The following is a 26,022-nucleotide window of genomic DNA, read 5'->3' as shown; positions in this document are numbered from 1 at the left end:
CTGCTAAAAGAAATCTCCAGACCATCTTGCATCTCAAAGTCTTGCCCCAGGTTACAGGCACCTGGCTTTAAAAAGCATCTCAGCCTGAGAGTCAGGTCCCTCAGGTTCTATTTCTGGTTCTGCTACTGTTTTGCTAGGTAGCCTTGCACAACACAGAGAACGTGCACTTCCTACAAAGCAAGAGGCGAGAAGTTGAGGAGCCCTCCTGGTGAAGCCCTCTCATATTCCAAGTGAGGATGGGTCCCAGGAACCAAAGGCCTCCTCTCCCAGAGTCTAAGCATTCCTTTCCCTACTGCCAAAGCTGTTCATTTTAGTGCATAATTGGAGCTCTGATTTTGATATGGCCAAAGAGTTTGCCACTCCTTCCCTCACTGTGTGTTAGTCACACAGGCAGGTCCAACTCTATGGGACCCCATGGACTGTAGCCCACTAGGTTTCTCTGACCATGAGATTCTCCAAGCAAGAATACTGGATTGGATAGCCATGCCCTCCTCCAGGGGATCTTTCCGACCCAGGGACAGAACCCAGGTCTCCTGCATTGCAGGCAGATTTTTTATACTATTGAGCCACAAGTGATATCTCACTGCTGCTGCTAAGCCGCTTCAGCCGTGTCCGACTCTGTGCGACCCCATAGACGGCAGCCCACCAGGCTCCCCTGTCCCTGGGATTCTCCAGGCAAGAACACTGGAGTGGGTTGCCATTTCTTTCTCCAATGCATGAAAGTGAAAAGTGAAAGTGAAGTTGCTCAGTCGTGTCCGACTCTTAGGGACCCCATGGACTGCAGCCCACTAGGCTCCTCCACCCATGGGATTTTCCAGGCAAGAGTACTGGAGTGGGTTGCCATGAAATCTCACTACCTGGTGTGAATTCAGAAGTCAAAACTTAGATGGTTTACATTGTAAAAGCTTTGAAAGTTGTCCTACTGTAATGTTTCTGCAGCCATGAAATTAAAAGACGCTTACTCCTTGGAAGGAAAGTTATGACTAACCTAAATAGCATATTCAAAAGCAGAGACATTATTTTGCCAACAAAGGTCCATCTAGTCAAGGCTATGGTTTTTCTAGTGGTCATGTATGGATGTAAGAGTTGCACTGTGAAGAAAGCTGAGCGCTGAAGAATTGATGCTTTTGAACTGTGGTGTTGGAGAAGACTCTTGAGACTCCCTTGGACTGCAAGGAGATCCAACCAGTCCATTCTAAAGGAGATCAGTCCTGGGTGTTCTTTGGAAGGACTGATGCTAAAACTGAAACTCCAGTACTTTGGCCACCTCATGCGAAGAGCTGACTCATTGGAAAAGACTATGATGCTGGGAGGGATTGGGGGCGGGAGGAGAAGGGGACGACAAAGGATGAGATGGCTGGATGGCATCACCGACTCGATGGACATGAGTCTGAGTGAACTTCGGGCATTGGTGATGGACAGGGAGGCCTGGCGTGCTGCGATTCCTGGGGTCGCAAAGAATCGGACACGACTGAGCGACTGAACTGAACTGAACTGAACTGAATGTTTCTTGATTCACGTTGCAGTAGAGAGAACTGGGGTGGGCGCACAGGCCGGACTGTAGGTACAGAAACCTGGGCCTCCAGGGGTAGGTAGGGGGTCGGGCAGATGCTGCACCCATCTGGAGAGGCGGTCTCAGGGGCTGGCCTCCTGGAGAACTACATTTCCCAGGAGCACTGGTGGCCTGGCGAGCGAGGCACGTGCCCTGAGCGGGCGCACTGACACCAATCGCGCGGAAAACACGCCAGCCTGATTGGAGGTCGCTGTCACAGAGCATCCCGGGGCTCAGAGGACAGCGTGCGCGCGGAGGCCACCTTCTTTGTGACTCGCGGCGCCGCTGGGGCCCGTCCCCCACCGGACCGCGCGCCCGTGCGCCCCGCCCGTGGCGGGGGCGGGGGGTGGTGGTGGCGGCCGGCACCTCCCGCGGGGGCGGGGCGGCGGGATTCGCGTCGACACCGCCTTCCTGCCCCGCCCCGCGCCGGCCCGGCCCCCGCCCCTCCTTCCTGGAGCCGAGGCTGGAGCGGCGGCGGCGGCGGCGGCGCTGGCGGCTGCTGCCGGGCAGGGGGGGCGGCGAGCGGCCCGCGCGACACGCGCCGGCCCGACCCTCTGCTGTGACCCGCGCGGCGCAGGCGCCTCCTGCCCCGCCGGCGGGGTCTGGCTCCCCGCGGCGGGATGTTCTCCCGGAGGAGCCACGGGGATGTGAAGAAGTCCACCCAGAAGGTGCTGGACCCCAAGAAGGACGTGCTGACCCGCCTGAAGCACCTGCGGGCGCTGCTGGGTGAGGCGCGGCGCGGCCGAGGGCGCGCTCCTGCGGGGATCGGGCGGGGATCGTCGGGCTGCGATGCCGGGCTGGGGACGCAGACCCTCCGCGTGTTGCCCGGAGGCCCCCTGAGTTGTAAACTTACCCCCTCCCCCGGGTGGCCTCGGAGCCGGACTGCGGCGGGACGGTCCCCTCCCCAGCAAACCCTGGGGGTCGTCGCACGCACCCATCGAACTGTCATCTCCCCTCCTAGTTCTTAATTTTAATGTTTGAGTCCGAGACCCTAAGTGGGGTCCCATCGCAGACTGAATTGAACTGTCATCTCCCCCCACCCCCAGCCCCGCCCCGCCACTTTTAATTTTACTTTTTTTTGAGTCTGATCCCCCAGTAGACTGAGCCTCCGAATGGCCTCGGGATACATTTAAGTGTCACTTCTCTTCCCATGGATCTGGCTGACTCGGTTTCTTTGTGTCCTTGGTGTGAGGGGGGCTCCTCGTGTTTGCTGGGAGGGAGGGGTGACTTTCCTGGGTTCCAGGAGGCTGCTTATGCTTTATTGTCAAGATGACTGACAGTTTTGTGGCTTCTTGCGTCTTTGTGAGCCCATTGTGTGGAGGAACTGCAGACCCCAGGTGGGCCTGCACTTGACCTGGGATGAAGCTCACTCCCGTGGGTGTCAAGTGTTCCCAAGGCCTCCGTTCACCTGCCACCTGTGATCTGCAGCCAGTTTGCTCTGCTATTTGTTTTCTCTTCCTACCTCCTTGAGTCTTAATCTTTGTTTAGAATGTAAACACCTTTACTGTCAATATACAGACTTGTCTTTGTGTATTTGGGGGCTATGAAAAAGATACTTTATGTGTCTTCTAGATGTCTTTTTTTCTTCTTGAAAGGAGCAAAATTGCCTGATTTAGGGCACAAAGTCTGCATGTGTCTGTCACTTGAGGAAAGAGGGCATAACAGAATTCATTGTACGTGTGAGAATTTTAAATAAAGCTCTTGTTCATGAGGTTAAAATTTGCAAATGATTTCTATTTATACTGTGAAATACCTCTAAGGAAGAAAAATCCACACACCTAGTTTTGCCAAGTGACGTTTTTCACATTCTCGGATTCCTTGAGATGCCACTGCCGGCTTGGTCAGTTTGGAATGAAATGTAAATTAGGTACTGTTAGAGGGATTAGCTTTCAAGACTTTTGAAAGTGAAATGCAGTCTTCTTGGTAAACTGAGCTTTCTACTTCCTGTACTGAAATACCAGGCTCACACAGGTTGTATTGTGTGGGGCTCTTTAGTGACTGATTAACACCTACTGTAGGGACATTTTTGATAATGGAGGGCAGAGCAGAGAGGTTTTTTAAAGTAGCTGATGCTTGGGGACTTACTCTGTGGTAGAGAACTTGAACTTGTGTTCAGTCCAAGCCTACAGGATTAAGTTGGCTACATTTTGCAAAGGCAGAATCCATTAAACCTAGACGTTGGGTTTCTTAGAGACATATAGTACTTTGTTACCGTTCTGAGCAGTTCTGAGAAAGTAATTAATTTTCAAGGCCCTGTGGTTTACTTGAAAGTGTTTGTCTCATTTTGAGGAACTTTGTTTTGTCCTTTCATTAACACATCTGACCTCAGTTTTGTAGCCTGGAGGGGCTCTTTCATATTCCTTATGTATAGTGTTTTTGTTGTTGTTGTTGTGGATTGGCTCGGTTTACTTCGTTTATTATTGTAGTCTTTATCTGTAGGGACTAGATTTTTGTAAACATGTCTGAGGCATTCTGATTCATACTGTTTAGTGTAAACTCTTGCTTACAACTGTGGGTTTAAAGGCTTTAAAGACAAATAGTACAGCAATGTAGTGGTCCCACCACATCACATACCCTATTGATTTGCTACTTTATGGAAAAGTCTACTTAGAAAAAAAGACCTTCTGATCTAAAAGCTAGGACTTAGCCAAGATCAAGAAACTATTTGAATCAGGATTGACATACACACACCCAGGTGGCTCAGTGGTAAAGAATCTGCCTGCCAATGCCGGAGACACAAGAGATGCAGGTTTGATCCCTGGGTTGTGAAGATCCTCTGGAGCAGGAAATGGCAACCCACTCCAGTATTCTTGCCTGGAAAATCCCATGGATAGAGGACCCTGGCGAGGTACAGTCCGTGGGTTTGCAAAGAGTCAGACACAACTGAGCAGACATGCACGCATGTGTAAGATAGATTAACTAATAAGGACCTACTGTATAGCCCAGGCAACTCTACTCAGTACACTGTAATGTCCTATATGGGAAAAGAATTTTAAAGAGAGTGGATATATGTATATGTATAGCTGATTCAGTTTGCTGTATAGCAGAAACTAACACAACACTGTAAATCAACTATATTCCAATAAAAATTAAAAATTAAAAAAAAAATAGAAAAAGAGAAAGAGACCAGATGTGTAGTTACCAGAGGCAGGATGTAGGGGGGTGGGGGGAGATAATTGAATGAATGCAGTCAGAAAGTATGAACTTCCAGTAATAAAATAAATAAATACTAGGAATGTAACATACAATGTGGTAAATGTCGTTAACACTGGTGTATGTTATATATGAAAGTTGTTAAAAGAGTAAGTCTTAAGAATTCTCATCAGAAGAAAGAACATTTTTCCTATTTCATTACTTTTTATCTCTCTGAGATGATGGGTGTTCACTGAACTTTCTGTGATAATCATTTCGTGGTATATGTAAGTCGAATCATTATGTTGTACACTTTAAACTTACACAGTGCTATATGTCAGTTGCTGCTGCTGCTAAGTTGCTTCAGTCGTGTCTGACTCTGTGCGACCCCATAGACAGCAGCCCACCAGGCTCCCCCATCCCTGGAATTCTCTAGGCAGGAATACTGGAGTGAGTCAAAGTGAAGTCGCTCAGTCATGTCCAACTCTTAGTGACCCCATGGACTGTAGCCTACCAGGCTCCTCCGTCAATGGGATTTTCCAGGCAAGAGTACTGGAGTGGGGTGCCATTGCCTTCTCCAGTATGTCAGTTATGTCTCAATAAACTAACAGGAAACAAAATAGATATATTTGCAAAGAAAAAATCATTTGAAGGAAATGAATTGAAATTATTGTTGTATTTTTATCTGTATATTTAGATAATTCTCTTGCTTTTCACATATTTTTAAGTTATAAGACCACATTAGTTTTTAAATACCAAGTTGATACTGCTGACCTGGATCTGTAGCCTGCGGCTGCACGACCTTGGGCCAGTTTCCCAGCCCATCTGTGAACCTCAGTTTCTTCACTCTGTGAAATGGGTGTGGTAATGTCTGCCTCGTAAAGGTTATTGTGAGTGTACTGTATGAGCTACTTCAGCTCCGAATAGACATTTTACAGTTTCCTCTCTCATCACTTCTTTCCTGTCATTAATAGGCTAGGACGAGCCTTTTGATAGGCTGTCCCTTTTCCTTTCTTGTTTCAGTAATTGTGATCGATCCTTTCCCTCTTCATAAAAAGTAGTCCATGTTTAAGACGACTGGCTGAGAAAGATACAGTTAGCTGTGAAGAGGAGAGTATTTCTTTGTATCACGGTAATGACTCCAGTTAGAACTTAATGTAGCTACTTTGACTTGGCTGTATATTGTAGATTGGCCTGATATTATTAACTTTATATTAAAGGATGGGGGAGAACTGAGGCCAGGCGGGGCTTGTTGGGGGCCAAACCAGGCACTAAATGTTGTGAATATATTATCTAAGTTGGAGGAAGAACAAAGAGCTCTTCGATTCCCGACTCCCAGGTCTCCTTACGTTGTTGAAATCGTCCTCAGGAAAGAAAATAAGTAAACAAAACAAAACTAAAATACTGTGTATTGCTCTCTTACTGCTGCAGAGATTCCATGCCTAATAACAAGTTGAGTGCCTACTATTAAATAGGGTTTAGACATGGCATTGATGTGGCAAGAATAATAGATATAAAATATTTACTAGTAAGCATATAATGTGTTATGTAATTAGATAGTGGCTTATATGGTGGACTCCATTATAGGATTTCAAGGTGCAGAAAAGATCATTAATAACAAAGATAGGGGGACTTCCCTGGTGGTCTAGTGGTGAAGACTCCACATTTCCAATGCAGAGTGTTTGGGTTCGATTCCTGGATGGGGAACTAAGGTCCCATATGCTGAGTAATGTGGCAAAAAAAACCCCTCCAAAACACTAGAAAGACCAAAGATAGGGCGTCTTGAAAGAGGTTTTACTCATACCAGGACCTAAAGAATGACTAAAGATTAGACTCACTTTGTCCAGTAGAAATATATGTGAGCCATAGCTGTAATTTAAACTGCTCTGGTAGCCACATCTAAAAAGGTAAAAAAAGAAAGGTAAGGAACCTCCCTTGTGGTCCAGTGGCTAAGACTCCACACACCCTGTGCAGGGACCCTGGGTTTGATCCCCGGTCAGGGAACTAGATCCCACATGCTATAACCAAAGACCCAGTGCAGTCAAATAAATAAATGAATAAAATAAATATTAAAAAATAAAAATATTACAGAAAGAAACAGGTGACATTAATTTTAGTAATACCTTTTATTTAACCTGATACATCTGTTTTGTCGACAGGTAGTCCAAGTAAAATCTTCAGTTTTCCCATTATCTTCACATAGCACGTCTTGGAAGTCGTGCATGTACTGTTCATGTCCAGCATGTCTCCAATCAGACCAGCCACATTTCCAGTGCTGGGGAGCCACTCATGGCCAGCACGGCCTGCTGGGCAGAGCAGGGTTAGATTTGGGGAAAGTCAAGGGTCGAGGAGAAGGCAATCGCAACCTACTCCAGTACTCTCGTCTGGAGAATCCCATGGGCGGAGGACCCTGGTAGGCTGCAGTCCATGGGGACGCTAAGAGTCGGACACGACTGAAGCGACTTAGCAGCAGCAGCAGCAGCAGCAGCAGCAGCAAGGGTGGGGAGGGCTTTTCCAGCCGAGAAGGGGAGGAGCTGGTGGTGGAGATGCACCTGGGAGATGATGCATGAGAGCAAAGAACCTCGGGCATGGAGGACTGGGTGCTGAAACCCTGGCCCTGAGGGCGTCTGCAGTGTCAGAGCAGTGGCTGGAGTGGCTATGTATAGGCCAGGGGTGAGGCAGGATGGGGAGGTGGACTATGAGGTCTTGGAGGAGACGAGGAGGGGTAGCCTGACCGGGTAGAAGCTGAGGCAGTTGGGGCCAGATCTCAAGGGGTTGGAAGCTTTGATTTTATCCTGCAGGTGAGAGGGTGCCCTTGGAGAATTCTTAGCAGGTCAAATGATAAGATTTGAGAACTGCCTCCCTGCCAGCAGGGCCAGGATAGAACTGGGCTGGTGGGAGGGCGGGGAGACCTTGGGAAGGTAGGCAATGGAGGAGCTGACAGGTGACAACTGGAGAGGAGGGTGGAGTCATGAAGGACCAGAAACTAGTGATTCTAGATTCAAGTGTGGTTTGCAGAAGCTGGACGAGGAGTGATGAATCTGAAGGAGAAGAGGTTTGGGGTCAGGGGCCACAGCCCAGTCAACTCTAGTGACCCCAAGATTCAGACCAAATAATTTGGAACCAGAGAGGAGAGAATAGCTGTTCACTGATGCTCTTAATGCCCGTAGAACAGAATTGAATATTTTGATGTTTCCTTCTGTGCATCTGTTGCTTTAAGTAGGGACAAGTTCACTTATTCACAAGTTGTAAATATTGCCTTTTAAATTTCCTGTTAGCTTTTACCTGTGTTACTTTTATTTTTATTAATGACAGGTATTCGTTGAGACTATCCTCTGGTGATTAAATAGTTTCCTTTCTTCATCAATCCTTTTTTCCTCTTTTTTTTTTTTTAACTCTTTCTTTCTTTATCGGGTGTAAATACTACTACTCTAAACATCTTGGGAAATGGCATTTTGCATTCTTCATTTTGCATTGTTTCCTTAGAATAGATTCACTGAAGTCAGGTTGCTGGGTTGAGTGTGTCTATGCCTTGATTCACTATGCTCTCCTCAGTGGTGTTCATGTGCTCTCTGGCAGCAAGGGTGAAACAGTCAAATCCTTTGTAATCTGACCAGCAGTAAACACCTTGTTGGAAGAAGGAAATGGAAACCCACTCCAGTATTCTTGCCTGGAGAATCCGGTGGACAGAGGAGCCTGGCGGGCTGCTGTCCCTAGGGTCGCACAGAGTCGAACTTGACTGAAGTGACTTAGCAGCAGCAGCAGCAGCAGCAGCAGCAGCAGCAGCGAACACCTTGTTAGAATTTGATCATTGATGTTAGGTATATGGGAGAGTGGGGGTGCCACGGATAGAGCCAGAAGGGTTGGGAGGAGACCCGAGCTAATAACAGAGCAAGGTGAGTTTGTTGTGATGTGTGTTGAGTTTGAGATGAGAGGAGGAGATGGTTGGATGGCCTCACTGACACGATGGACATGAGTTTGAGCAAGCTCCGGGAGTTGGTGTGGACAGGGAAGCCTGGCATGTTGCAGTCTATGGGGTCGCAAAGAGTTGGACACGACTGAGTGACTGAACTGAACTGTACTGAGTTTGAGAAAAAGGCGACATCCAAATGGGACCATTGGGGAAATTGTTAGATGTGGGGTCTGGAGCTTAATGAGGGATTAGGAGGCTGTGACATGGTTGTTTATCAGTGTCGTGATCTCACTGGGTTGTCCCCCAATTTCTGATGATGGTGGTGTCCCCACACCCAACCTGAAAATGGGGAAACTGAGGCTCCCAGAGGTGGACTCCTGCCCATAAGGAGTAGGGCTGGGAGTCATAGGATTGTTCAGCTCATGTCGTGCTTTTGCTAGTTATCCTGACTCAAAAGCATATTTACATACCAGAGAATATATTTCCCCACAAGAATGAATGTTAACATGTAAACCAAAGGCCCTCAGTTTTCGCATGTCTCCTAGACATGCTGCTTTGAGTTTTGATGCCCTCTTCCTAGTCTGTTTTTACTGTATTGTTCTAGGCAGACCTTGAGGCTGTATTTGATATGAACATGACAGAAGATAAAAAGACTCCTCCTGTGTTTTCGTGTTCGCTGGCCTCTCCGTGTCCTTGGCAGCCATCACAGGTGGTAAAATATTTCTTTGGACATTAGTGCCACACGGACACTCTGCAGCCAGCACGAAGCCGGGGCGTATAACTCCAGGCCCTTCAGGCAGTCTTGGGATGGCTTCTCTCCGGTGACCTCGTTTGAAGCCAAGTGATTTTGCCCTAATGCTCCCTTCCTTCATTTTTCATCAGTTGCTCATATACCTGTAACTTCTGGAGTATAAAGTGAACTTTGAACACAAATATGTCACACAGATACCCCACCCCTGCTCCTCAGGCTGGAGATTCTCTGATGTGAGAAAGATGGACCTAGGATGAAAGTCTGAGAGCTCAGATGTTTTCTTTGAGATAACTGAGAAAGGCTGCCTTTGACCTTTTATTCTGGGAAGAGGGGTAATTGGTAGGTCCAGAGTATTTTGGATAAAACCTTTTATAATTTTTATTTTGCCTTTGACCTTTTATTCTGGGAAGAAGGGTAATTGGTAGGTCCAGAGTATTTTAATGAAAACTTTTATAATTTTTATTTTGCTTGTAAATGCTTTATTTGCTGATGGACATGCATAACTTCTACTAGTTGTTTTAGCGTACTAATCTTTAGTCTCCAAACTAAGTACCAGAGATAAAACTGTAGAGAACTGCTTATTGTCTTTAAAAAATTGACTTTCAAAATAGCAAATCGATTCAATTCAAACTTTAAAATTATCTTTAAAAGAAGCAATATGTTATTTTACTGTAAAATTAAGCATAGTTAAAGTATAAATGTAGTAAGCCACTATCTTGTTTTTGGGTTTTTTTAAAAAACTTGGTTTCCCATACTTTTTTTGAGTTTGTGTGTGTGTGTGTGTGTGCGTGTGGATGTGTGTGTGTGTGTGTGTGTGTCTGCTTGGCAGGGCTGTGTCTTCAGAGATTAATAAGGCATAAGCACGGAATTTGCAGTTTGCTAGGGGAGACAGACAAGTAAATGGCTGCATTTCCACGAGGGTGTTGGTGCCTGGGTGGGGTGCATGGAAATGTATGGGGGGCTGCAGGTGGAGAGGAGGCACTTCAGAAAGCCCCTTGGAGAGCCCAGCAGTGCTTCCTGAGGGCAGGCGGGGCTGAGGTGGGTCTGGACTTGTGAATGCAGAAGTTTCCCAGGTGGGCGTGTTGGGGGTGAGGAGACTGCAGAAAAGAGGAGCTGGTGCGGAGGTGACGGCATGGCCACCCTGTGGCTGAGTGCACGGTTTTTCACCCTGTGCTGTGGGTGGATGTTGGGAATCCAGGCAAGAGTTTTAAACAGAGGAGGAGCCAAATCCAGTGTCTTCCCCCGTGAATGGTCCAGGAGCCCCAGTCTCCCTGAGGTTTGAAACATGGATGCCTGGAGGGTGAGAGCTCCTCTCCTTTGAGATTACAATCCAAGAGGATGTAGCCTGTGCTGCCTTGCCCTTAATGGGGGGAGCACCTGCCTTGAATCGAATTCACCATGAGAAGGAAGCAGAGCGGAGAGATGGAGACTGAAGAGGGTCCATGGATCCTGTGTGAACCGAGGAGCTCAGCCCCATCTGCACCATCCCCACCCCGAGCTTCTCAGCTGTAGGAGCACAGAACACCCTGGTTTTTCGCTCTAGACAGCTTGAGTCCTATTTCTGGGTTTTGCCATGGGGAGAGCACACATTCATATGCCAGGAAGAGACTGGGAAATCCCAGATCAAGGATGGATGGGTCAGTGTGTGTGTGTAGATATAGTTTTTACATTTTTTAAGACCTGGGAGAATTTGAGTTTCTGTACATGTAGGAGAAAGAAATAATAAAAGAGCAAAATTGAAGAAATAGTAGAGAGAAAGGGGCTAAAATGATGAAAGTTGTGATCTGCTGTGGGATCCAGAGGGTGGGTCAGAACAGGCTTGACACAGGGGCTCCTCTCTGTCTGAAGCCGCTTGGAAGAAGCAGGAACCGGTTGCGGGGTGACAGGGTGGTGCAGGGACCTCTCGGACCATGGCTTCTGCTTTTTCTGTGAAGGTACGGGGGCAAGTCAACTGCTGACTAGTTTTCTCGCTTGTGTAGTGACAGGAACTGAAGGTGTCTTACTCCTTTTTCTCTGCCATGTATCTTCACAAAATAAACACTGTAATCGGAGAGGCTTTGTTTTTGTTCATTGCGGGGGATGGGGATGATCTCATAAATGCAGTTTAACTTATGTAATTAAATGCTTGGCCAGAAGGGGGAAATGTATATGTATGGGTCAGTTCAGTTCAGTCGCTTAGTTGTGTCTGATCCTTTGCGACCCCATGGACCGCAGCATACCAGGCCTCCCCATCCATCACCAACTCCCAGAGTTTACCCAAACTCATGTCCATTGAGTCAGTGATGCCATCCAACCATCTCATCTTCTGTTGTCCCCTTTTCCTCCCGCCTTTAATCTTTCCCAGCATCGGGGTCTTTTCAAATGAGTCAGTTCTTCACATCAGGTGGCCAAAGTCTTGGAGTTTCAGCTTCAACATCAGTCCTTCCAATGAATATTCAGGACTGATTTCCTTTAGGATGGACTATATATATAAATGTATATGTGTAAATATGTATAAATATGATGTGTGTATATATATGTATATATATATAAATAAATAAAATGGGGACAGTTTAAGTGGTACGGATGTTGCCTGCCCTTCCCGAGAGGTGGCGTGAGGAGGATATGGCTGTGTCCCCAGAGGTCCTCTTTCCTTCATGTCCCTCACTGTGGGAGCACCTTCCCTGAGGGGTGTGGCTCCTGTGTTTCAGGGTAATCGGGATTTTCTCCATTTTTATTTTTCAGGTGACTTCACACCACCTGAGACGTCACTTGACTGTATTGATATCTCATATTCGTGTAGCTCTTCACACTTCTGCAAACTATTTTCTCATTTGATCAAATTGCGGCCTCAAGCAACTGGTTTATAAAGGAATTTTCCTTCTAGATCCTTAGTAGAGCCTTTTTTCTTTGTTCTGAATCTTGCTCTGAGGGCTTCAACTTTGATTTTTAGAAAAGAGATGTTTCATAACCACTTTACGTCTTATATGTTGTTTCAGAAACTGAGACCACATCTGAAAGACACAGAATGCTATTTTAAAAGTAATTGTCATCTGTACAGTAGATATGTACTTTGATTTTGCTTTTGCAGTTGCAGTTTAGTTAAAAAAAAAAAAAACCCTTTTGAAAAAGATAAGGATATTGTCTTGTGTTTGACTTTCAGCGATGGCACGTATTTGCTGAGGCTCAACCATACTTTCAAGGACACAGGAGGTACCAGGACCTCGGCTTGTGCCAGCCGTGGGAGCCGTGAGAGGCTGTGCTCAGATCAGCTCCACTGCAGGGCCCCACTGACTGATGCTTCTGGTGCTGCCCTTGGACCCACCTCCACTGGGTAGCCAGAGCCGGGCTCCTCCTGGGCTTCCTCCAACCAGTTACTGAGCACGTGGGCTGCTCACGTGGTCATTCCTTGGAGACCCAGATGCCTGGGCCAGCAGCTCCTTAGACCTTTGCTGCCTCTCAGCCCCCCTCCCTCCCCTCCTCTGTGCAGGGCTCAGTCCGCCCTTCTCAGGTCCTCCTCTTCGTCCTTCACAGCATCTCCCTCAATAAACCTCCTGCGTGAACAGTCCTGTTTTAATATCCATTTCCCAGAGAACCCAAACGAATACCCGGTCCCTTCTCCTAGAAGGTGCTGCCCATCCCGCACCGCAGAATTCTTCCAGGAGCCGACAGAGTCACGTCACATTTTCACACAAAGTGCCTTCACCCCTCTTCCCTGAAACGCTCTTTCCTCAGAATTCCCACAGCTCTGTGTGTCTTCCATTGGCATTTGTAGCCTTTGGTTTTATATTCTGCTCCTCTGTGTTCTGCCTGATCTCGCTCACTAAATGATACTGATGCTAAATGACACCAAGAACACCAACAGCTTTTTGTACATCTTGATTCCTTTTGGTGACTTGCTTCCATATTTGTAATAACAAGTAGCATTTAATCGGCATTTTCCCTGTGCCAAGGACCACCAGAAATACTTTACATGTACTTTTAATCCTCTCCCCTGTGCGGTGGGGAATATCATTATCTCTGTCTTCCTGATAAAACCCAGAGAAATTAAGAACATTGCCTAACATTGCCCAGCTAGTGAGTGGTAGCATCAGGATTGAACCCAGGCAGCTGGCTCCAGAATCCCATGTTATTTTTTATCCAGCACCAACCACGTTCCAGGCATTATACTCAGCCCTGGGCATGTCTGAGCTTGCATTCAGAAAAACCAAAAATGCGATTTCCACGTACCTGGATCTGAGTCTGTGGGAGAGGATCAGCCATCTATACGGATGTTCAGAAACATTTCTAAGAGCCTTCCTGCCCCAGACAGAGATTGTTTTCACTAGCCAGAAGTCCCCATCAATAAAGTAATAATTCAAGGGACTGCCCTGGCAGGTGGGTGGTAAAGACTCCATGCTTCCGCTGCAGGGGGCACGGGTTCAGTCCCTGGCCGTGGAACTAAGATCCAGCATACTGTGTGGCATGGCCAAAAAGTGAGTCAAGACCATGAATAAAGTTCTCCTGAAAGAAACCTCTCTCCTCGTGTGTGTGTGAACAGACCCACTCCTGGGGCCCCAGGGGAGTGTTATTGTTGTTCAGTTGCTCAGTCATGTCTGACTCTGTGGCCCCGTGGATTGTAGCCCACCAGGCTCCTCTGTTCATGGAATTTCCCAGGCAAGAAGACTGGAATAGGTTCCTATTTCCTTCTTCAGGGGATCTTCCCAACCCAGGGATCGACCCACGTCTCCTGCACTGCAGGCAGATTCTTTACCTGGAGGGAGCCATGTCCAGCACATGTGGCCGGTCTTTCTTGCTGTTGCAGTGGGTCATGATGAGGAGACAGGCTGGGACCACCGTGGCCAGTGAGGCAGGAATGCTCGACTGCCCTGGGCCGTGAGATTGGACTACGCATCAGCCCGAGCTTGTGACAGCGTGGAGTGCACTTGCTATATCACCCTGAATTCTTGTAAGAGTCAGAGAGTAGGTACCTTAGGAAGTGCTCCGATGTGGACAAGACATGGAGACTAGCCAGTGGCTGGAAATGAATGAACACAGGAAAACATCGATGGGTCCATGCAGTGTTAATTTATTCCATGAATGGTAGTGAAAGGCAGCAGATGGACTGGGTTTCATGTACCTGCTAAATTAGGACCCTGTTTGTGCTCTAGATTGTGTTACTTTTTTTATTTAAAGAACTTGAGCCATTAAAAGAAGTTTTGTTTTGGCTGTGCTGCATAGCTTGCAGCTATGCAAGCTCCCTGAGCAGGGGTCGAACCGAGGCCCACGGGAGCCGAAGCCCACATCTTAACCACTAGGCCACCAGGGAACTCCCTCTAGGTTGTGTTTCTTAGTGGAAAGGCCTGAGGGAGTCTTGGTCTTCAGCTCAGTGATAATTGAAGAGATATGTGGTTTCTACGACCCGGTGTTGCTGCTGAATCGAAGGGGAATTCGGCTCCACAGTTGGTGATGAGCCCTGGATTGACCAAAACTTAACATGTGCTGAGGCTGTCCCATCCAAGTGAATCTGACCGTGATTGGCAATTTCATCACCTTTTTGCATTCAGGGGTGTCACACCATTGTTTGTTCCTGTGCAGTACAAGCTACCAAATGGCTGGACAGAGATCATTTCTTCCTGCCGGACTGTATCATTTTTCTACCTTTTGCGGTGAATGACGATTAGAGAAGCAGCTTTCCCTAAAGACAGCAGAAAAGTCCTCTAGACCTGAATCATCACAAGGCATTTATGTACAAAAAATTTCTCTGTTATTACAGAAGAGGTCTACTCACAATGTTGGGCAGAGAAAGTTTAAATTATTTTCTGTTTTTAGGGCATTTTCGTCCTGGTAAAGATACTACTTTTCTGTATTGCTTGGGTCTTGAATGTTCTTCAAGCTTGAAGAGTCAGACCTGTTTGGAGGAAATTATGGTCAATGTCATGTCTGCTGTGCTTTTCTTTTTTACGATAAATAATCAGACATTGAAAGAAAATCTCTGAAACACTCTGGCAGCTTTTTTTTGTTTGTTTCTGAAATGAGTAATAGTTTTGTGGTTTTTTCTGGTTGTAAAATTTTACATACTCATTATAAACATTTGACTTATATGAATAAGCAAAAAATCATTTAAGTGTGAAAAAGCTCTTCACATTCTTCAGTCCCCAGATAACCAGTGTTAAAATTTTGGTAGGCGTGTTTCTGTGCTTGCTGTTGCTGATATGTGATCTCTATGTGTTGCGCATGCACACAGAAACGCAGTTTTACACGAGTAGTCATTATGCACGGCTGACACTCTGTTTCTGATCTGACCTGCCTTGGACGTTTTTCACATCAGTAAGTGAAGACTTACCTGATACTTAAATGGCCCTGTTGTGTCCCATGGGACTCACACAGAAAATTATCCACCACCCATTTCAGGTTGGGAGTCCAGGCGCTCTGCGCTGTCAGCAGACCCAGGCTGGCGGGAGAAGGGTGGCTGCCTTTGGTTTCTCATATGAGGGACGAGACAGTTCGGACAGTGTCCTGGCTGATGATGGGGCAGGGGACGGCGGGGCGAGTTTCTGGAAGTAAAGAGAATCCCTTGCGAAAGGCTGTCTCAGTCTCTGCTGAATTAATTTCACAGAAAGGCCACCCTTTTAACCTGTCTTGGAGTGAAGGTCATTCCCCTTGCAAGCTGGCTCTGGTGTCCTAAATATACCAACTTCTGGGTTCTCTTTGGAGTTTAGTAACGGTTTACTTCCAGGCTTTCTACCAACTCTCTCTTATGTACTTCAAAAAAACGGTGTTTCCAGATGTACTTCCCTGCACTTCCTCCATCATTTTCTGTTAATGTTAGGCTCACTCAGGTAAGCAGTGAGGGAGAGCCAGACTGCTGCCTGGGTTCCAGCGGGACCTGACCCCGCTGACCCTCCCCTGCCTACTTCCTAGGGCTGTTGGAGGTTTGAGTTAATATATACAAATCCCTTTTGTAAGCTGTTATTATGCTTATTAATAATGATTGTTTGACATAAGTAAGATGCCTCTCTCTGCCCTCAGCACCTCTCTTCTGCTCCTTAGTTGTTAGAAGTGAGAGAGCTGGAGCCGTTCCCATTTAGCTCCTGTTTTATTTATTTTTATCTCTAACTCTTTCCCTCCTGAGTGAATCTGACTGTAATATCAAATCAGATCAGATCAGATCAGTTGCTCAGTCGTGTCCGACTCTTTGCGACCCCATGAATCGAAGCACGCCAGGCCTCCCCGTCCAGCACCAACTCCCAGAGTTCACTCAGACTCACGTTCATCGAGTCAGTGATGCCATTCAGCCATCTCATCCTCTGTTGTCCCCTTCTCCTCTTGCCCCCAATTCCTCCCAGCATCAGAGTCTTTTCCAATGAGTCAACTCTTCTCATGAGGTGGCCAAAGTGCTGGAGTTTCAGCTTTAGCATCATTCCTTCCAAAGAAATCCCAGGGCTGATCTCCTTCAGAATGGACTGGTTGGATCTCCTTGCAGTCCAAGGGACTCTCAGGAGTCTTCTCCAACACCACAGTTCAAAAGCATCAATTCTTCGACGCTCAGCCTTCTTCATAGTCCAACTCTTACGTCCATACATGACCACAGGAAAAACCATAGCCTTGACTAGACGGATCTTTGTTGGCAAAGTAATGTCTCTGCTTTTGAATATGCTATCTAGGTTGGTCATAACTTTCCTTCCAAGGAGTAAGCGTCTTTTAATTTATGGCTGCAGTCACCATCTGTAGTGATTTTGGAGCCCAGAAAAATAAAGTCTGACACTATTTCCACTGTTTCCTCATCTATCTCCCATGAAGTGATGGGACCGGATACCATGATCTTCATTTTCTAAATGTTGAACTTTAAGCCAACTTTTTCACTCTCCACTTTCACTTTCATCAAGAGGCTTTTTAGTTCCTCTTCACTTTCTGCCATAAGGGTGGTGTCATCTGCATATCTGAGGTTATTGATATTTCTCCCAGCAATCTTGATTCTAGCTTGTTTCTCTTCCAGTCTAGCATTTCTCATGATGTACTCTGCATATAAGTTAAATAAACAGGGTGACAATATACAGCCTTGATGTACTCCTTTTCCTATTTGGAAGCAGTCTGTTGTTCCATGTCCAGTTCTAACTGTTGCTTCCTGACCTGCATACAGATTTCTCAAGAGGCAGATCGGGTGGTCTGGTATTCCCATCTCTTGAAGAATTTTCCACAGTTTATTGTGATCCACACAATCAAAGGCTTTGGCATAGTCAATAAAGCAGAAATAGATGTTTTTCTGGAACTCTCTTGCTTTTTCGATGATGCAGCGGATGTTGGCAATTTGATCTCTGGTTCTTCTGCCTTTTCTAAAACCAGCTTGAACATCTGGAAGTTCACGGTTCACATATTGCTGAAGCCTGGCTTGGAGAATTTTGAGCATTACTTTACTAGCGTGTGAGATGAGTGCAATTGTGCGGTAGTTTGAGCATTCTTTGGCATTGCCTTTCTTTGGGACTGGAATGAAAATTGACCTTTTCCAGTCCTGTGGCCACTGCTGAGTTTTCCAAATTTGCTGGCATATTGAGTGCAGCACTTTCACAGCATCATCTTTCAGGATTTGGAATAGCTCAACTGGAATTCTATCACCTCCACTAGCTTTGTTCGTAGTGATGCTTTCTAAGGCCCACTTGACTTCACATTCCAGGATGTCTGGCTCTAGCTGAGTGATCACACCATTGTGATTATCTGGGTCGTGAAGATCTTTTTTGTACAGTTCTTCTGTGTATTCTTGCCATCTCTTCTTAATATCTTCTGCTTCTGTTAGGTCCGTACCATTTCTGTCCTTTATCGAGCCCATCTTTGCATGAAATGTTCCTTTGGTATCTCTGATTTTCTTGATAGGCCAATTCAGATCAAGAAAAGTGTAGTACATTATTATGTATAAAATAGATAACTAATGAGAACCTACTATATAGTCAGGGAACTCTATTGAATACTCTGTGGTGACCTAAATGGGAAGGAAATGCGAGAAAGAGGGGTTGTATATGTACATATAGCTGATAACACTTTGCTGTACAGCAGAAGTTAACACAACATTGTAAAGAAACTATATTCTGATTTTAAAGAAAGAGAAAGAAAAGTAGAAACAGTTATGCGTTGCCTTAAAAAAATCAGATGAAACTTGCTGCCTACAAAAGAAGAGATATATGAAAATGTATAAACTATTATGTATAAATTAAACTAGAAGGATATATTGTACAACATTATACCAATATTTTATACCAGAATATTGGTATAAATATTGGAATGTACCAATATTTTATAATAAGCATGAAGTATAATCTTTAAAAATTGTGAATCACTATATTGTACACCTGTAACTTATTGTATATCAACTATACTTCATAAAAAGTGAATGTATATAAAACACATTAGATTTAAACATTATATTTCATTGGTGTATATATTTTGTTTTATTGTGTTGGCACTTGATACCTGTTAATAATAAAGTTTTAGAAGCCTGCATTTGAGAGAGGTGTGTCAGAAATGTTTAAAAATAACTCTACTTTTAAAAACTTTAGCTCTAGGTACATGGAGTATATCTTTATCAGAATCACCTTTACATGGGGACTATCAATCTAGAGTAACAGAGTTTTAACATCTTTTCGACCTCTAGACTTTTACTTTCTTCACCTATCTTACCATATAGGTATAAAGAAATGAAAATAAGACACCTTAGGAAATGAAGTGGGGTGAATATAGCTTTTGCAACCTTTCAGTTGTACTAGGATTTGTTTCTACTGTCAGAATCTGCAAAGATGTTTTTGGATACAGGTAACAGAAAACCCAAGTGTAAGCATAAACAAAGAAGAATTTTTTTTCTCCTTTAAAAATCGGTCCCAAAGCATGTGACCGCAAGCCAGCTGGCACGGCAGCTTAGCGATGTGACCGTCCACAGGCTCCCCCTCCCTGCTCTGCCCTCCCTAGTGTCCTCCTCCATGTGGCAGGTCTGTCCTCTGAGTGGCAAAATGCAGCTCGGGCATCGCGCCCGGACAGAACGTCCAGAGAAGCACTTGCGCTTTGTGCCCCTTTATGAACCGTGACCCTTTCCCAGCATCTCCACCAGAATTCTTCCCAGTGCTCGTAGGGTCACAGTCTTGAGCCTAAACTCATGGTTGTGGGGGGCGGGGGGCTGTTCCCACTGTAATTGATTCCGCAGCATCGGGTCACCCACCCCTGCCCCAAGAGCACACAGTTTTGTGGGGTGGATGGTCCCTGAACAAATGGGTCTGTTAGGAAGACAAGGGTCTGCCATGGGCCTGACTGGGCCCAGAGGGAAAACCAGAGTGCCTGCTCCAGGCCACTCTCGCTTTCAGTTTAAATTCTACAGAGAACACCTATGGAAATCGTCCATTATGATACAAATTTGAATATATGTCTGTTTTCAGGGGGAATTTCTTAAAAATTTAAAACAGCCCAACATAGCTATAATAATGTGTAATAATAACAAAACCATCAGCAGAGCGAAAGTGAGGGTTTGAGTTTTCGTTTCAATTCCTGCAAACAGGAATATGTAGTTTAGGTCCCTGCATGCTTCCAGAAGTATCAATGTTATGTCAGTGTTCTAGGCTCTTCCTTCTGCTGGGCTTGGCTCGTGGTGCTTGGGCACTGGGTTACTAGCACAACAGCTGTTGGCCCTGAGACATCTGAGAATTGGGTGAGTGGTGTGGAACCTTTGCGGGGGGTGCTTGAGTGGGTGCGTGTAAAGTACTTGTTTTGTTATACATGTACAAAACATTCTTTCACGTATGTGCATGTGTGCTAAGTTGCTTCAGTTGTGTCCGACTTTTTGTTATACATGTACAAAACATTCTTTCACGTATGTGCATGTGTGCTAAGTTGCTTCAGTTGTGTCCGACTCTTTGCGACCCCGTGGACTGTAGCCCGCCAGGCGCCTCTGTCCATAGGAGTCTCTAGGCAAGAATACTGGAGTGGGTTGCCATGCCCCTCCTCCAGGGAGGGGGGTTGCCATGCCCCTCCCGACCCAGGGATCAAACCTGAGTATCCTGCCTTGGCAGGTAGATTCTTTACCACTGAGCCACCTGGGAAGCCTTCTTTCACATATGCTGCTGCTGCTGCTGCTAAGTCGTTTCAGTCGTGTCCCACTCTGTGCGACCCCATAGACGGCAGCCCACCAGGCTCTGCCATCCCTGGGATTCTCCAGGCAAGAACACTGGAGTGGGTTGCCATTTCCTTCTCCAATGCATGAAAGTGAAAAGTGAAAGTGAAGTCGCTCAGTCGTGTCCGACTCTCAGCGACCCCATGGACTGCAGCCCACCAGGCTCCTCCGTCCATGGGATTTTCCAGGCAAGAGTACTAGAGTGAAGTGCCATTGCCTTCTCCGTCTTTCACATATACTCAGCACTTTAAAAAGTATTTGGTATCTGTCACATGGCTGTGCACAAATAAATACTTTCAGTTGAATTAAGGGTGAAACTGAGACTGGGGTTTTATTGAGTGAGTATGATCAGGGAGGGGGGGTGATTAAAAAGATGGACCGTGGATGTTCTGTGATGACCTAAATGGGGAGGAAATCTTAAAAAAAAAAGGGGGATATTTGCATACATAGAGCCAACACACTTTGCTGTACAGTGGAAACTAACACAACATTGCAAAGCAACTATACTCCAATTAAAATTTAAAAAGATGGACTGTGGAAGCCAAATTAGATAAACAAAGAAGTGAAGACTTCAGAGGGATTATTGATCAGGGTGGTAGGGTCATTAGCTTCAAGGGCCCAGGAAGGTTGAAGAGTTGTCGGAGTTGGGTTTCCAGAAGGAGTGAGCAGGAGAGGTAAGGAGTGGAGGTTGGAAGGATGCCTGGGTGGCAGAGGGAGTGGAGGACGAGGTTGTGTGTGTGTGGAGATCAGTGCTGAGTGTGGGGGCAAAGACTGAGCCAGACCCTAAAATCTTCCGGAGAGTGTGTGGGGGTGGGGGGCGGGCGGTGGAGGGTGGCTTGTGCAGCCCCTGAGTGTCTCTGTGCATACAAAGGTTTTGTATTTGCATATAATCAGTCCAAGGACATTTTTTTAGGTCTGCATATACATAGATGCATTTTCAGATGTGAATTTCTCTTTGATGGTAATGATGATGGGAAAAGTGTTGAGTTACCACTGAAGCACAGTCAGCATGCCTGCTGTCTTATAACTGATTCCCTCTTGAGTCTTGAAAAGGCTTTGTTATGAAGACTTTGCATCCTCCCCAGATGAGTTCCAGGTTGGTTACCTGCCCTTGGCATGGTCCTGCGCACTCAGGGGGTTCTAAACCCTCCCAGCTGGTGTCAGGAGAGGGCATCCCTGCCTGCCTAGACTGTCCCGACATTCTGGCTAGTGTTGCTGAAACTTCTGTGGAAGATGGTTTGTATCATGGGGGAACCCCTGCTATCTGGACCCATTTTTTCTGCTTTTCCTTACTGGACAAGGAGACGATGTGTTGTCCTTGGAGGCAGCTCTTCATGGGCTCGCCATGGCCTGTGACGCTTCTTGGTGGTGAGTTTCTTTTTCTTTCCCCATCAACATTTCTATAACAAGTAAGACAACCCATCCCAAATCTCAGGCTTACAGAGACCTTACGGCAGCAAGCGTCTCTTTTATTCCCTTACCTGTCTGCATTGCTGCATGGTTCTGCCCTGGCTGCAGGTGGCTCTGCTCCATGAGTTTTCTCATTTCTTTTTTGTTTAAATATTAATTGGAGTATAGTTGATTTACAATGTGTTAGTTTTGGGTGTACAGCAAAGTGAATCAGTTATACATATATGTCCACTCTTTTTAGATTCTTCCCATGTAGGTCATTAACAGAATATTGAGTAGAGTTCCCCATGCTGTACAGTAGGTCCTTCTTAGTTATCCATTTTATCTATGTGTATATGTTTACCCCAACTTCCTTGGACCAGACACTACCTGAGGCTCTGCAGCCACTGCTGAATCAGGCTCCTAGGAGGTGATTGGTGGTTCACAGCAGGTCGGGAGCTCAGTCCAGATCAGTGTGGGTGGGCGTTTTCTAAAGGTGTGGATGGAGGGTGGGAATAATTTGTGGCATTTTTTAGGGAGAGAGGGAGAGAAGGCAGACACCTAGGCAGCTGTGAAAAGGTTGAAATCAGTAGGCTCTCATTAGCCCTTATGTAAGGGCACATTACTCATGATGTTCATCCCGGTCGGTGTTTCCTGTCTCGTGTCTGACTTAATTTTCCTTGTTCTCATTGTTCCTGAATTATGTTTTATGAAGTCGCCACATCCACCCTGAGTTTTTTTCAACATCCACTCAGTCCCCTTCCCTCTCACCAGCGTGTGATGTTGAGCATCGTATTTGGGTGCCAGCATCTAGGGAATGTGAGTGAATGACACCGTCTGCATCCACACGCTGCCTTGTGGGCAGCTCTGGGGTGGCTCTGAGCCCTGGGGCAGGTGGGGGAGGGAGGGCTGGAGGATCGGGGGTCACTCCCTACTTGGGAGGAGCTGTTCTGAGCCCATACTTCCTCTTTGACAGTGTCCACCAGGGCCCCTGAGTCTGAGAAGAGTGTTCCCTCTTCCCTTGGTGCTTCTGGGTGTGCTGAAGCTGGTTTTAGTGATCTGGGTTATAGTGATCAGATCCTAAAAGGAGTAAGATTGCTACTGAAAAGGACCATATGTAGGAGGAAGTGGAGGGATAATCCCCCTGGCTTTGGAGCATCTGCTGCTGAACTGGGATGAAGTGCTGTCCCTTACCAAAGTTCTCATTAAGTGGTTGAGTTTCACGAGTCATTGAGTTTTATGACTTCATAGGTGAAGCTGGGTTGTTCTTGGCTAGTTAGGTGGCCTTTGCCTGGAGCTAGGCAATTGTAAGACAACTAACATTTATTTAAATAATGCTGACTCTGCGTTTAGAGGCACCTTACCTGTGTTCATTTTATCACACAGGAACTATTGTTGGCCCCCATTTCTCAGGTGAGGAATTTGAGGAACAGCGTGTTTAAGTAACTTGCCCAGGTCCTGTGGCTTTTGTACTTGAAACCAGGTGGCCTGCCTGCTCCAAAGGTTTTTGCGCTCTAGCTTTGCTACTGTCTTCCAACTAAATATGGGGAAATAATTGTAAGCGGGAGGCTTAGCTGGACAGGGGAGGGTAGCTTTGGTGTGGAATTTAGATTATTTTTCAGATATAATGGGAATATAATAGACACAGTTAATTGGCTGTTGGATGATGGTCAAGGAGAATGAGAAATTAAATTTACGAATCCCGGAATGACCCCCAGCTCTGTGAAGCTGTCCGCTGGTTGCTCCTCTGTGGTCAGTGTGAATGCACTTGCCTGGGCTTTGTGAGGCCAACAAGGCCACATGCTAGCGTCCGTGTCAGACATACCGGGACTTCTCCTCTTTCCCGCTTCCTTACTGGCTCCACAAGGCGGTGGGGAGGTTGCTGAGGTCCCTCCCGGGGAGCCAAGCAGTGCCCATTCTCAGGGCCACGCTCTCCCCCCATGTCTTAGGGTCTTCTCTCCCTCCTGCTTCTCTCCATCTGCTCTCCTGTCTATCCCTTCCCCAAGGAGATGACATTTCTCTATGTTCCTGATCCGATTTCTGGGTTTGACTTATTCCCACGTGTCTCCGAGGCCTTTGTGCAGCTCACGTTCCGTCTGGAGCCCCAGAGGGGAGTCTTCCCCACGTTTCTGACTGGCCTGGTACCTTGGGCAGGTTACGGGTGATCCAGAATCTGAAGGTTTTCTTTTTTTTTTTTTACTTGACCACGCCTCCCTCATCTCCCTCATGGGGTTGTTGTTGTTCAGTCACTAAGTTGTGTCCCACCCTTTGTGACCCCATGGACTGCAGCATGCCAGGCTTCCCTATCCTTTACCATCTCCTAGGGTTTGCTCAAACTCATGTCCCTTGAGTTGATGATGCCATCCTACCATCTCATCCTCTGTCTCCCTCTTTTCCTCCTGCCCTCAATCTTTCTCAGCATCAGGGCTTTTTTCCAGTGAGTCAACTCTTTGTATCAGGTGGCCAGAGTATTGGAGCTTCAGCTTCAGGATCAGTCCTTCCAATGAATATTCAGGGTTGATTTCCTTTAGGATTGGCTGGTTTGATCTCCTTGCTGTCCAGGGGACTCTCAAGAGTCTTCTCCAGCACCTGCAGTTCAAAAGCATCAATTCTTCGGTGCTCAGCCTTCTTTATGATCCAACTCTTACATCCATATATGACTACTAGAAAAGCCATAGCTTTGATTATATGGACTTTTGTTGGCAAAGTGATGTCTTTGATTTTTATTACGCTGACTAGGTTTGTTGTAGCTTTTCTTCCAAGGAGCAAGTACAGGGTTGTGGTTAGGGTCAAATATAGTAAATCCATGAAAGTGTATTTTAAAGAGTGAATATACAGTATTATTAGTAGTTCCAACCTTCCCAGTTGGCCTTCACTCCCTGCTTTGAGGCCCAGCCTGGACTTTGATCCCGGTGTCATTTCTGCTACTTGATTGTGTCCCTGGCTCTGGGGGGCCCCTGCCCCTTATTCTGTTCAAATTTTCTAGCACTTGACACAGGCCTAGTTTGCAGGGGGAGGGGCCCAGTCGTGTGTGAACAAGCAGGTGAAGAGCATCTTTCTAAAGGAAGTCTATGGTCATTTTTTTTCCCTGAACAGTCCTCTTATTATAATATCTATGCATCTTGAAGTTAAAAAGCAGACTGTCCTGGTGGTCCAGTGGCTAAGAGTCTGCTCTCCCAGTGCAGGGGACCCGGATTCACTCCCTGGTCAGGGAACTGGATCCCACATGCCACAACTGAGGGTCCTGTGTGCCCCAACTAAGACCTGGTGCAGCCAAATAAATTTTAAAAATTATTAAAAAAAAAAAAAAAGGCAGCTCTGTGATCTTATCTGTGTGCCCTGCCACCGGGCACTAACTCCCCATACCTGAGGCCACCTTCTCCAAGATCTGTGCTTTCTAAATAGTCATCTCATGAGTCTTGTGTTTTATAAAAAGAATAAGACAGCTAAAGGAATCGTTCTGAATTTTGAAGACTAGAGATTAAAAAAAAATGTGGCATTAATTTTTTTGTTCATTTGACAAATATGTGTTGAGTGCCTGTCGGGCACCCCGCTCTGTTCCTGGGTCTGGGAATACAGTGGTAACCAAATCCCAGGCGGATGGCATTCCTGCCTGTCTGAGGCTTCCATTCTAGTGGAGTGGAATAAGGGTAGAAAGGAATGAATCAGTCTTGACTGATGAGGTGTACCATGGCGAGGGATCATGTGAGGGGGACTCCCAGACCTCCAAGGAGTCCTCACCCGGGTAAAAAAAGCGCGTAGTTACTGATGTTATGCTCTTGGTTTCGCTGTGTGTGGAGTGACCTTGAGGGCATCACAGTGTCTTGTGAGGACGTCAAGCTCCATCTGGCCGCCCTTCATCAACAGAACAGGCAGGGAGTGGTAGGGAGGAGGTGGCTGGGCTCTGGCTTCTGGAGGGTGTTCCTGTCTGTGTGAGGCCCTCAGCTTTGACAAGGAGCCGCTGTGCTCAGGTCGCTGACCCTGGCGTGTTTCTGAGGGACCAGGGGAACCCAGGGAAGATGGACTCTTGGTGGCCCACAACCTCTCTGTGCGTCTTGCAGCTTCAGTCCACTCATGGCTGGCTGCCCACCAGACTCCATGCTGGAGAAGGCAGGTGACCTGTGGCCCACAGGGACCCCTGAGGTTTCCCTGCAGAGGTTGAGCACGGCCTTAGCGCT

The 26,022-nt window shown here is 46.5% G+C and overlaps 1 protein-coding gene across 13 annotated transcripts in view; it reads left to right on the top strand.

Moving 5' to 3' along the window:
* The first annotated feature begins 1,805 nt into the window (after nt 1-1,805).
* RALGAPA2 (Ral GTPase activating protein catalytic subunit alpha 2) overlaps nt 1,806-26,022 on the top strand; it is a 280,569-nt gene continuing 256,352 nt past the window's right edge. For 6 of the 13 annotated variants that reach the window (XR_011466483.1, XR_011466481.1, XR_011466480.1 and 3 more), the window contains exon 1: nt 1,807-2,278. Coding sequence is in view for 6 of the 13 variants with exons in the window: in XM_070381165.1 (XP_070237266.1) it covers nt 2,173-2,278 (106 nt within the window). In the remaining 7 variants the exon portion in view is untranslated. Of the gene's footprint in view, nt 2,279-26,022 lie in introns of all 13 variants that reach the window. The other 7 variants (XM_070381168.1, XM_070381169.1, XR_011466486.1 and 4 more) reach the window with 5 other exon arrangements.

The sequence above is a fragment of the Bos mutus genome, chromosome 13 (genome assembly GCF_027580195.1).
Source record: "Bos mutus isolate GX-2022 chromosome 13, NWIPB_WYAK_1.1, whole genome shotgun sequence".
Lineage (NCBI taxonomy): Eukaryota > Metazoa > Chordata > Mammalia > Artiodactyla > Bovidae > Bos > Bos mutus.
This window is presented reverse-complemented; position numbering and strand designations above follow the sequence as displayed.